Source organism: Corvus cornix, unplaced genomic scaffold (assembly GCF_000738735.6).
Source record: "Corvus cornix cornix isolate S_Up_H32 unplaced genomic scaffold, ASM73873v5 scaffold17, whole genome shotgun sequence".
Taxonomy (NCBI): domain Eukaryota; kingdom Metazoa; phylum Chordata; class Aves; order Passeriformes; family Corvidae; genus Corvus; species Corvus cornix.
In genome coordinates, this window is record NW_024108685.1 from 222,519 (window position 1) to 235,589 (window position 13,071).

At 56.6% G+C, this 13,071-nt stretch overlaps 1 protein-coding gene across 1 annotated transcript in view; it reads left to right on the plus strand.

Moving 5' to 3' along the window:
• Positions 1-41: 41 nt before the first annotated feature.
• Positions 42-13,071, plus strand: part of LOC120412183 (zinc finger protein 850-like) — a 65,496-nt gene continuing 52,466 nt past the window's right edge. The window contains 1 exon segment of the mRNA XM_039572517.1: positions 42-979. Within this exon segment, the coding sequence (XP_039428451.1) occupies positions 206-979 (774 nt within the window). The 5' untranslated portion in view covers positions 42-205.

Sequence of the window (13,071 nt, forward strand, 5' to 3'; positions counted from 1 at the left end):
GTCCTTATCTCAACTCATGAGCCCTTGGTTAAATTTCTGTCCCCTGTCCGGCTGTGGAGGGCAGGGAGAGAGCGGCTGTGGTGGGTGCCTGACATCGGGCCAGCGTCCCCCCACTCCAATGGGACATGTTCCTGTGTGGCCCTGGGCTATGGTGCCACTGTTGCTGTTGCTTTTGTCTTCCTTATGATTTTATCTTTTGCATGAAATGCTTGTGAAGTGCCCCCGCTGTCCCTTGTGTCCCCTGGGCACCGACAGCCCCGGCCCTTGCCCTGCTCCCCCTCCCACGTTCCATCCCGGCTGGCGGAGCCTTGGAGCTGCCGTGGGGCCGTGGGGCTGCCCCGGGGGCTGCGCCCCGAGCCGGGGCCCCTTCCCAGTGCTCCCAGTCTGCCCATCCAGCCTGGAGCAGCCAGCGAGGGCTTCAGCTGGGGCGGCAGAGAGGCGCTGCTGGGGGGTCCCAGCTCCGCTTGGCTTGGGCTGTTCTTCCCAAGCTGGGCATAAACGACTTTGGGAGTTTTCTGCCACAAATCTCTCCCCTCGTGCACTCAGCCAAAGGGGTTTGGGGCGGTTTTCCCTTTTTGGGGGAAATCAAAGCGATGCACTGATGCTCCGTCGGGCCGGGAGCAGCGGAGAGCTTTGTTTCTCTTCTCAGCTGAATCGCGGCTCGGGCCGGGCCCGTTCCAGGGCTGCTCCTCAGCTGCGGCTTTCCCCTCACGCAGCCCGGGGGGCGCTGGGAGCGCGGGGGGGGCTGGGCCGTGTGCAGAGCCCGCCCCTCGCTCCGATTGGGCGGTGCTGCCGTCAGTCGTGGTTCTGGCGCGCTGATTGGTCGGAGCGGGGAGCAGCCCGGGCCCGGAGCCGCCGGCAGGGCGGCCGTGGCGCAGCAGAGGCGCCATTGGCGGAGCGTCTGTGCGGGCCCGGGAGCGGCGGCGGCGGCCGGAGCCCGGTGAGGCGGCGGCGGAGCTCGGAGGCGGCCCCAGCGCAGGTGGGAGCCGCGCTCGGTTCTGGCGGGGCTCGGGGCTGGCTGCGGGCGGAGGGGCGGCAGGGGGCTGTGGCGGGTTCGTTGTGCCGTGTGGGCGCCGTGTTCGCCCTGGCGTGAGGGCGCTGCGGGAGCGGCTGCCCGCGGTCTCCTTCCCGCTGCTGCCTCGGCAGGAGCCGGTGCCGGAGCAGCGCTGGCTCGTCCCGGCTGCTGTGGGTAGGACAGAGGTGGCTGCCCCGTGGCCGGCAGTGTGCGGGAAAGTTCCCGTGGCCAGAGGTTTGTGTCCCCAGAGGAGCCGGAGGAGTCGTGTAAAAGTAACTTTATTCGTGGACAAAGGGAGAGGCCACGGGGCATTTCCCGTGGGGTCTGTCCAAGTGTTGGAGGACGCAGCCTCCTTTTTATGCCGATTTGCCCGGCCGCATCTCCGTGTCCCTTTCCCAGTGGCTGAGGTCCTTGGAAGGTACAGACTTCCCGATCCGCCTGCTGCATGTGCCCCTTAATGTGCACCCCCTTTGTATAACATCCGATATTCATCTAAGTTCAGGAAGTTCAGGAATTTAGCAGGACCTTGGCTGAGCAGCAGTTCGTGTCAATTAGTAACATTTCTGGAATTGATGGTTTTCCTGTCACTTCCTTATCTCAAGTCTCTGGCCCTATCTAATGGATTCACACCATCTGTTTGTAAAGACACGTTCATTTTCCCTTTTAATCCCCTCTTCTTATTTTCCAGTACTTTCTTTAATTATCATTGCCAATCTGTTCTTCCTGGGCCTTCTTTGGTTTTGGGATTATTCTCAGTGACCTCATTCTGTGTCCTTTGTAGCCGTTTCTGGGTCAGGAGGCCTGGCTGCCACCTGCATGCCCTTGATCCCCTGCTGAATGAGCTGCCGTTTGTAGCCGTTTCTGGATCAGGAGGCCTGGCTGCCACCATGCCCTTGATCCCCTGCTGAATGAGCTGCACTGAGCAAGGTGTGGTGCATGGTAAAAAGATGAGAGTTGCTGCAGCACCTGAGAGGAGAAACAGCATTGGTTTAACCCATGGTCTGCCAGGGAACCACGGAAACGTGTCCCATTCCCATCCTTTCCACGTTTGGAGCGGTACATGAGCTGCTTTCTTCTTTCCTTTGTTCTCTGTTTCACCACTTTTCCTTGGCCATCTCTTTGCCGAGAGCACTTTGAGTCATTTAATTTTCCACAACCTCCTGGTCCTTCTGCTGGAAGAGAATCTGATGGCATCCCAGGGTGAAATGTGGCGTTGCTCATGGGAGTGCATTGGTGGGTGAGAAGGTCAGGAGCTGGAGCTGTGTGCTTGGTTATGATTTGGAGGACAGCTTGTAATCTAATGATGCATTGAATGATCAGTGGGTTCTCTGGCACCTGGTATGAATTTGTTTGGGTTCCCAGGGGCTGCTCCATGGTGTTGTAGGATTTGTTCTGGTGGCCGTTCATCTTTTCCCCATTTTTGGGCGGTCCCAGAAATGCCAGGATGCATCCATTGACCGCTTTTCTCTGATTAGATCATCACGTACTTTGGTTCCCAACTGATTTCCCTAAACTTATGGTAGCAAAACCAGCCCAGTGGTCCAACCCACCCTATATAACATAGAGAGTGCCAGCAGATGCTGGAGTGGGGAGACGGATGATTCCCCCCCGCTTTCTTGAGTGAAGATTTCACAACATTCTCCGTTTGCTGTTTTCCTTTGCAGCTTCAGGGATTTCTGTTGCAGAGTCAGAGATGCTCAGTGTGGGCTCTGCCTTTAGCGATGCAAATTCCGTCAGTGCAGGGAGGCAGAGCTTGGGGTGAGGGGCAAAAATTGATGCATTTCTAACCCATCCCCCACATCTACTCACAGTGGTTGAATAAAACACACCTGCTCATCTTTCCCACTTATTGCCTGACTAATCAAAGAACTTCTTGACAATTTCCCCCCTTAGGTCTCAGATTCGGAGTGGATCGAGAGGCCCTGTGTCCATCAGGAGCGGCCTCGTCTCGATCCAGACGCACCCTGAATGTCCTCAAGGGCTCTGGTGCGGTGGGTCCCTGGTGTGCTGGGAGCTCTGAGAGCCCTGACAATCCATGTCCATCAGGGGTGGACTTGCTGGTGCTGAGGGTGCTGCTGTCTGTGCTTTCAGTGTCCTTGTGGCCTGCAGCTGGAGCCCTGATTCCTTGGCAGGGGCTGTTTGGGTGGGCTCTGCCGTGCCGAGGAGGGCAATGCCTGTGCCAGGTGCTTGTGGCCGCCGCCGTCCCCTGGGTGCTGGGGCCCCCTTGGGCCCTGCGGTTCATCCCTGGGGGGCTGTAGAAACTCTGCCATGGCCTTTGCCTTCACCTTGGCCTTTTGCTCATCCCTTCTTGCATTCCCCTGCTGAGCCTTTCTGGCCAAGTGCTGCAGGGGCTTCTTGTGCCTCTCCTGCAGCCCCCTCAGTGCCTGTGGGTGCTCATCCTCTGACAGCTGCTGAGCTTTCTGCAAAATCACTTGTTTTTGCAGTGACCCAAACAAGATCTTAAAAGAAAATCCTGATCCTTCCATGTACAATCCACATTTCCTAGATGTTCCTTCCTCTCCTCCTTGTGCTCACCCTCCCCTCCACATCCCGTATCCCAGAGCTGGTCCCCATCCTGCCACAGTGTCCAAATGTGTCCCCCCACAAGGAAGAGTGGGAGGAAGACAACGGAGAGAGGAGAAAGAGGAGCAGGAACAGGAGGAGGAAAAAGAGGAGCATGAGAAGCATGGGGCTCCATCCCCATAGTTTAGTGGGGAGGGGGAGTTCGCTCCAAATATATAACGGGGTCCCCAAGTGGTGGTTTTTTATTGGGTTGTGTTTATTTCTCACAGATTCCGGATATAAGCCCCAAATATCTGTGTGGGCCCCTGGGATGGCTTGTTTTTTGGGCGGGGATATTTAAATCTTGCAGGACCCCAAAGCTGAGCTGTAGCTACTCCACGTGGCAATTGCCCAGTACCAGCGGGAGAGTGGTGGAGGGGAACTCCAGGACTCACGGAGTGGGGTGAGTGGAGAGGGCGGGTCCTAGAGCTGGGGGACCCCCGGCAGCCTGGAGAGGTGGGAAGCCTGGATAACAGGGGGCACACCCCTGGGATTCCTGGACTCCCGAGATAGAGAGTCAGGGACCTGCACAATCCCTCAGCATCCCTAAGTGAGACCTGGAGAGGGGGAAACCTCTGGTTCCATAGGATGCCCCATCAGCCCAGGAAAGGGATACCCCCAGAACATTAAAATGGAGAGACCAGAGATGGGGAACTCCTGGGAAGGCTTTTCTGGGCTTAATCTTGGTGTTTTGGAGGTTTTTATGAACACAAAATGCCTGGTGACTTCCTGAGATGACCTTGGGCAGGAGGAATCCCCCACCCCAAGGCACTCACCCCTTGTTTTTCCCCCCAAACCAGTATTTGTCATTCCCAAGGTGTGGCTGGATGGAGGAGGAGGAAAAGCCCTGGAGATGCCGCACGAGGAGGGGCTGCAAAAGCAGTCCAGAGAGATCCAAGGAGGAAAGAGCCCCCTGTGCTGGGAAGGCGGCTGGAGATCCAGGCGGAGCTTGGAGCTGGTTGAGAAGCCTCAGGGTGGGGAGAAGCCCTACAAGTGCTTGGAATGTGGGAAGGGCTTCAGGTACAGCTCCCATCTGAGGGAACACCAGAGGATCCACACTGGGGAAAAGCCCTACGAGTGTCGGGAATGTGGGCAGAGCTTCAGCCAGAGCTCTAGCCTGATTCAGCACCAGGTGATCCACACATGTGGAGCGGCCTTACAAGTGCTTGGAATATGGGAAGAGCTTCAGGTGGAACGCTGGCATCATGCGGCACCAGAGGATGCACACCAGGGAAAAGCCCTATGAGCGATGTGGGGCTCTACATGGGGGACACCCTGGATGGGGAGGTGAAAGCTGGGTGCTGGAACAGAGACCTGGAATGGCTGGAGCACAGAAGGGCTCAGGTGGACATGTGCTGCTGGCCCAACTATGAGGGATTCACCCCATTCTTTGTGGAAAGGTGAGCAGAGGGACGAAGAGAAGAGGAGAAGGAGGTGGGATAAGGAAGGAGGAGGAGCAGGAGGGAGAGAGAAAAAGGAAGAGCAGGAACAGGAGAAGCCTGAGGGTTGCCACCAGCTCTGTCTGCCACAGCCCCAGGAGCATCGGCCCCTTCTCATCCTGCAGGTGAGCGGGGGGAGAGCTCACCCCAGATCTCTCGGGGGGGGCCCCCCTTATCCAGGCTCCCCCCCTCTCCAGGCTGCTGGAAGTCGCCCAGCTCCAGGATTGCCCCTCGCCTCTCACCACACTCTAGGGCTCCTGGTGTTCCCCTCCACCACTCTCCTGGGGGCCCAAGACTGATGTTGCCCTCCCACCCTGGGACCGGGCGATTGCCACGTGGAACCATCAAAATATCCCCCAAAGGTGCATTTGCAGCTCACCTTTGAGGTCCTGCAAGATCCAAACATCTCCGCCCCAGAATGAAACCCTCCCAGGACCCTTAAAGATATTTGGGGCTCGGTTCTGGAAGCTGCGAGCTCCCAACACTCCCCAAGAAAAAATGCTGCTCGGGAACTGGGGGAACTGGGAAGCTTTATTGGGAACACTGGGAGCAGCCAGGCAGGGGCAGAGTGACAGTGGGGCTGGGGGGACACACGACCCCCCCAAAATCAGCGCGGGGACGGAGCGGGGGGTCCTGGCCAGGCCCGAGGCCAGGGGGAGGGGCTGCAACCACTGCCAGCTCAGGAGCTCTGTGGGCAGAGAAAAGGGGGTGACACCGGGCTGGGGACTTGGGGAAGCACACACTCCCTGGGGGAGGGGCACACAACCCCCGGGCCCCCCTGTCATCTTCTTGCACAGGTAGAAGCCGAGCCTCAGCCAAGGAAGATGAAGCCCAACACAAAGCCCCCGTTCCCCGTCAGCATCTTGCTGTAGGCGGTGTCCAGCAGCATCTCTGGGGAGTCCAGAGGTGTCAGGACACCCCAAAAACCTCTCACAGACAATCCAAGCCCCTCCAAGCACCCTTCCAGTCACCCCCAGCCCACCCAGGACCCCCTGAAACCTCATCCCCATCTCTTCCCAGCCCCACCAGGACCCCTTCCAGTCTCTTCCCTGCACAACCAGGGGGTTCGTGAAGGGTAGCTGCGTTTCACTGAAACGTCCCTGGCAAGGAATCGTTCTGGTGGGTACAGTATAGCAGCATTCCAGCAAGCTTACTCCTTCCACCCGTGCGGCTGTTAGGCACAGACTCTCACCACACGCTCAAGCCGGATAGCTGTCGCCTTACCAGAAGCAAAGAGTCAGGAGGGCTCTCCTGCGGAAGGTATCTTTTCAGCTTTTACCGGCTAGCGCTTGTATTTCAATGCCTTAGAAAGCCTCGAGCAGCCTTGAGAGGTAGCACAGGCGATCTAGCACTTTAGTAGCTCTAAAATCGGTACCTGAATCAGCTGCAGAACAAATACCATCAGCAGAAGCAAAGAGGGAGAAATATAGCTCCCTGCTCGCTCAATTCCCTGCAGTTAGAAGCCCTCAAATGAGACAGACGACCAGAGATGTTCACAGGAAGGTAGCTGAGCTGCGAGAGGGCGTTTCCCTTCCCTCGAGCATCTTTATTAGGAGAAGGGGAAAGGGGAGGACTGGGGGTGGACCCGGGGTGAGCGGCCAATCAGACCCTGCTGAAGAGTCTGAGTTACATTTGGCTTTGCCCGCGCTTGGAACAAAGGAGCTCCGAGCACATGTCTTTGGGAGGGGGGAGGGGAAGCTCGGAACCGGCAGCAACACTCTCCCACATGGCATTCCACAGAAGATGGTTTATTGCTGCATCCACAGAGGGAGACTAGAGGCGAAAGAAAGTGAACCATGCAGGGTCCAGGGTTTATCTACCCGAGCGGGGAGAGCATCAGAACCAATGATCTGAGGGCACGGGGGCAGTACAAAGGAGGGACTGGGGAAGGGGAGCCAATGGGGAAGGTCTGGGGGCGTGTAGGGGTACAAGTCAATCAAAGAGACTAAGTCTGCATAGCGCCCGGAAGTGTGAGGGGAGAGGCTTTTCCTTTCTCACCATGAGGTCAGGGATGTTCTTAAACCTCGGAATCTGTCCACCAGCAGGTCTCTGCTATTTCAGGGCTCCTTGGCCCCTCAGCCATCACAATCGCTGGCTCAGTGGCTACAACAACCAACCTCACCCAACCCCAGTCTTCTTCCAGCCCCTCCAGGCTCACTCAAACTCCCTCCCAGTTACACCCAGCACCCCAAACTCCCTCCCAGTGTCCATTAGGACCCCTGTAGCCCCATCCCAGCCTCCCCAACATCCTTCAAACCCCTTCCCAGCCCTGTCAGACCCCAAGCACTTCTCCCATTTTAAAGCAGGCTCTCTCAAACTCCCTCCCAGTTACACCCAGCACACTTCAATCCCCTCCCAGGCTCCCCAGTCCCTCCCCGGTGCTGTGGGGGCCGGGCCGTACCCCAGTGCCGGCTCAGGGGGTGCTCCAGGTTGACATGCTCCACCTGGCAAGTGGAGGTGACCCCACACCAGGGGGAGTTTCCAGCAGCACCAGGAGCTGGTGGGTCCAGTCCCTGTTGGGGATGATGTTGGTGGCTATTACAGCTGGGTGTGGGGTCAGTGGCTCTGACTCAGGAAGAGGTGACTGGTCCGGGGAGATGGTCCCGAAAGGAATCGCCTTCCTGAGGCCCGGTGTCTTCCCTCAGCTGCTGGCAGGAGGACCCTCGCAGAGGCTGTCAGCTCTTTAGTGATTATCAGCTGTGATTTCAGCTCAGCTCTGCAGGGCAGCCTCCAGGCCAAGCCAGACCAGAGAGAGAGACGAGAGGCCGTGTGGCTGGTTCGCACGAAGGTAGCTTTATTGTGGTCCCTCTGGCGAAGGGAAAGCCAGGGAGAGAGCTCTCTCTGAGTCCCACAGGGCAGAGGGCTTGCTTTATAGGGATACAGGGGATCGGTAAAGGCCAGTGGGTTACAGAGGATCTGGGATGGGTAAAGGCCAATGGGTTACAAAGGATCTGCATAGGGTCTCCTAAAGGATTGTGGGTCTGTCTTTTCTTGCCATGACCAAAGTGGTTGCCTTTCCAGGGAGTCCTGCTGGGCGATTACGAAATCTCTTATCTCAGCAGAGATCCCTCCAGGGCAGGGGCTGGGCATACCCCACAGGTGGCCTCCACGTGCCCTGAGAGCTCCTGCTGGCCTTGGAACCACCTCACCTGGATCTCCGAAGGCTAGAAATCCATCCCCGAGCAGAGCAGGCAGCCGGGGCCGAGTTGGGAGCTCGAGGGCACCAGCGAGATGGACACGCTTGGGGGCATTGGGAGAGACAGGGAGGGATATTTTGACATTGACAGAGATTGGCAATGGACTGGGAGGGACTAGGGAGGCACTGGGAGGGTGCTGGGACAGAGGCTGGAGGTCTGGGAGTGAACTGAGAAGGACCGGAATGGACTGGGAATGGCCTGACAGGGCGTAGGAGCGACTGGGAGGGACTGTGCCGACACTGGGAGGGACTAGGGATGAAGTGCAAGGCACTGAGGCCGAGTCCAGCAAGGAGCATTTGGTGCTGTGGGTCTGCCTGGCAACTGATGAGTCATCAGGGAGACGCGCTCTGATTGGATGAAGTGCATCAGCTCCATGCATGACCGAGATGGATACACGGGGGCAGGATGGACTGGGACAGCTACGGAGTCACTTGGTGGGGGCGGGAGGCCCTGGGAATGGGCACAAGGAGCGCTTATGGCTCTGGGGTGATTCCCAGGGAGGTTTTTAAAGACTCCAGGGTCATTTCCAGGGCAGGGCCCCAGAGGACACGCTCTGCCCCATGCTTGCCTCTGCAGCCCACACTGAATGGGCTGAACACCTGGTAGTTGTGCCGGCAGAACATATCCACCTGAGCCTGTCTGTTCTCCATCCATTCCTGGTCGTTGTTCCAGCGCCTGGCACACATCGCTGACAAAAAGTGAGGAGTCAAAGTGCAGGAGCTGCTCCGGTTGTAGATGTGCCTCTCCACGAACCTCACCCGATCGGCGCCGTTAATGAAGTGACCTGGCCTTTCCCACATACTGTGACACCCCTGTGTGTGCAGGACACACGTCATGGGGTGCTCCCCCAGCAATCCCCAGCACCCTGCAGCAAGCCCAGAGCTCTAGGGGCCACCCTGGATCTCCACTCCTCACCCCCTGTGCCCGAGGGCCACCATGGGATCCTCATGCGTGCACTCCCACTTTCTCTTTTCCACCCTTCTCTCCATTTCCCCTTTCACATCGCTCCCCCACCTCCATTGCCAGCCTCTCCCCAGATCAGTTTTGGGGTTCCATTCCTCCCTTTTCACCCTTTCCTACTCCTTTCCCACAATCCCCCCAATCCCATCGCCCTCCCACTCAGTTTTGGGGTCCCACCCTCCCCTTTTCCCCACTTTCCCACCCTCTGCCAACCTTTTCTCACATTCCACCATTCCTCAGACCCTCCCTCTGTTCCTTTGGCGGGTCTCCTCCCACTCACTTTGGGGATCTCACACGCCCTTTTCCCCTTCTCCCCCCTTTCCCCTTCTCCCCCCCTTTCCATCGCGTCCCACCCCCCCCTCCCCCCCGCTCACCCGAGAGCTCGTGCCCGTAGCCGGGGGGGCTCCAGCACCACCAGTGCCACCAGCACGGCCCCAGCTGCCGCCACTCGCCCATGGCCAGCGCTGGGCAGGTGCCGCCAGCCCCAAAGCAGCCGCGCTGCACTGGGAGCTCCAGTCTGGACCAGTGCGGGGTCAGCAGCGCTGCCCACTCTGATTGGCTGAGGGCATTTTGGGGACTCTTTTTCCAGCGATTCAGCTCAGCAACTGATGAGTCATAAACTCCTAGCGCTCTGATTGGCTGCAGCGCGTCCCGGCTGGTTTTTGATTGGCTGAGGGCTTTCAGGATGCTTTTTGGGGGAACCTTGGGGTGCAGGGCAGGTGGGAGCTCAGTTGTGCCCAGAAATGTGTCCCCAGGGACGCGGGATCTCAGGGGTGCCCATGGCCTGGGGTGACGCTGGCCCGGTGCCAGGCACCCACCAAAGCCACTCTGTCCCTGCCCCCCGCAGCCGCACAGGGGAGAGAAAATGGAACCGAGGGTTCCCGGGTGGGGATAAGGACCGGGAGAGATCCCTCAGCAAACACCGGCACGGGCACAACAGGCTCTAATTAGAGATATTAATTAAATTGATGACACCGAAAAAATAAGAGCAGGAGAATGAGAAGGAAAAGAAGACCCTTAAAAACACCCTCCCCCCACCCCTCCCTCCTTCCCAGGGGCTGTGGGGGCATCTCTGCATCCGGCACCTCCATCTTTGGAGCTGCCAGGGATTGGCTCTGCCAGACATGGAGGAAGCTTTCAGAACCTTCTCCCAGAACCCGCCCTGTTACCAAAACCAGGCTATGAAATCCCGGAAGAGCCCAAAAAATGGGGTCCCAGATATCCACGAGCTCAGGAGCATCCCAATATGGGGATTGAGATTTCCAGGGACTCGGGTGTGCCCAAAAAACAGGCCCCAGCTGAGGGCGTTCTCTAGTTTAGCACTGCCCAAGGGCTGGGACTGCAGCAAGGGGGGGGACACCTGTGGAGAAATGGCTGAGTGAACAGGGACATGTATACGTGCACAATCCAAGCTCTATTAGTGAACTGTCCTTGACTAGGGAAAAAAGAGAAGAGCAATGCTGATGTGGCAAAGCCAACAGGATGTTGGGGAGGGGGATGCTGACCATTGAAAGAGAAAGACTTATGTTAGTTAGTCACGTGCATATTAATCTGTAACCAATCGCTTGCTATTAAAGGCCACGTGAACAGTAGCTGTAATCCAATAGTATGGAGCTTGCTTACGCGTGCTTGGAGAATTAGGGTATAACTGTGGGTCTGCCAATAGAATAAATGGAGTTCCATCATATCTCTATGAGAAGCGTGGTTCATCCTGGCAGATCTCTGGCTATTTCTGGTGCCCGACCAGGGACCGTTCCTCAGAGGAAGATACGCTCGCTGATCACCGAAAGAAGGGTGACGACGACGAGCGACAGAGATACTGCGGGCGGAGAGTGTTGACCGCGAGTCAAAGGACGTCAGTCAGGCTGGTAAGAAGGGTCGCTACCTTCCCTCCGTGATACCCTGCTAGCATGGATTTAGAGTTTGTGGCAGCACAGAAATTACTCCTCAGTATCCTCGCTAAGCGAGGGGAAGAGGTCAAGGAAAAGGATCTAAATAAGCTCGTTTTATGGGCGCGGGAGCATGGACATTTGCGAGTCCTCCCCCTCCTCTTCGATGCAGCCGAGTGGAGGGAGTAGGGGATCACCTGTGGGACTGTACTATCCAGGGAAAAGGGAAAGAAATGACAAACTTAGGGCCCACCTGGAGAACTGTTACAAATGCCTTGAAAAATATGCAAGCCAAATCGAAAGTAGCTGCGGCTGCGGTGGAGGCAATTGCAACACCAGCTGGGGTTGTCGCTCCTGTCTGAACTACGCAGTGCAGGGGGCTGAGTGGCCTGTTTAAAAGCCCGAACGTGATAAAAGGGCAGAAAGCAGAGAAGCACTTTGTGACTGTCAGTGAGCTCCTGCGGGAGCAGGAGAAAGAGCTCTTGCAATCAAAGCCAAAAGAGGAAGTTACCACCACCACACCTCAGAGCAAACTGCAGGCAAATGCAGAAGTTACAGTCAACCAGTCAATGGGCGGAGCAACGGGCGGTCCTTCTTGTCAGCAGCACCTCTACCCTGCGTGCCTGCCCCCTCCACCTCCGCTGCCAGCAGAGATTCATCCGGACCACAGACTGCTTCTCTGCCACAGACTGTTTCCTGCCAGAGCCACAGACTGTTCCTTGCCAGATGATGACATACCAATGACAGAGGCGACAATGAGCTACCTGCTCATCCCAGGATCTTGTGTGAACCCACAAGCATTGGAAAGATGGGCTCATCAAGTAGAAGAGGCAATGCATCAAATGAAGCAACATTTTGATTGTGCTCTGTCTTCTATAGAAGAAAAGCTCCATCAGAAGCACAAGCCACAACAGGGTCCCACTGAGTCCCGAAAGGGTGTGGGCCCAGACAGCCCTGCAACTACAGGAATGGGCTCAAGTAGAGCCCTCCGCTCCACCTCCCGACTTTGATAACGTACCACCTCCACCCTATGTCACGGGCGCTCCCACTACTTCTCGATTGGGACAGAGGTGGTCTGGAATTATAAAAGATGCTATCCTGGAGGGAGACTGGGAAGCGGCAGGGCAAATTGCCTGCCCCATCATATTCCAGAATGGTGAACGACGATATGAGCAGCATTGCTGGAAAATTTTACAACAAGCCAAGAAGTCTGTAACAGATCATGGAATAAAATCTGAGGCCACCCGCATGGCCTTGGATTGGATTTTTACAGCAGATACCAACTCTCCTATAGACAGCACTAACCTGGCAAGGCTTCTGTTGACACCTTCCCAGTTCCTTCACTGGGAGCGAGAGTGGAAAAGACTAGCACAGATGGAGGCCAATCGTCCGCAACAGCAGAATGAACCTCTATATGATATTAACCCTGACATGTTGACTGGGTCTGGAGTATATGGACATTTACAAGTGCAGCTTCAATACCTGTTGCCCATACATCATCTGTCAGTGCAGCTTGCCCGCCAAGCCTTCAACGCAGTACCTGATTCCCGGCCTCAACCCAGCTTCGCCACCATCCAACAAGGTCATTCCAAAGGATACTCGCATTTCATCGATAGGCTTTGGCAAGCTCTGGCCAGCCAATCAGACATGACAGAGGACGCAAAGCAGAGTATGTTTAAGTTGTTGGCCTTTGAAGGAGCCAATCCAAATACAAAACGTGTCCTCGCCACCCTTCCAAAGGGCGTGGAAGTAAGTGATATGCTCAAGCTAGCCAATCAAGCGGTACAGCAACAAGAAGGACAAGTTATGGCCAGTATGGTAGCAGAGGCCGTAAAACCTGCTACAAAGCTCTTGGCCACTGCAGTTACAAAGATGGGCATTAAATCACAAGGAGAAGAGTCAGGAACTTGCTTTCACTGTGGCCAAAAAGGACATTTTCGTCGCATTTGCATTGGTATGGTGTGACCAATGCCAAAAGGATACCCATTCTACAACCGTATGCAAGAGGT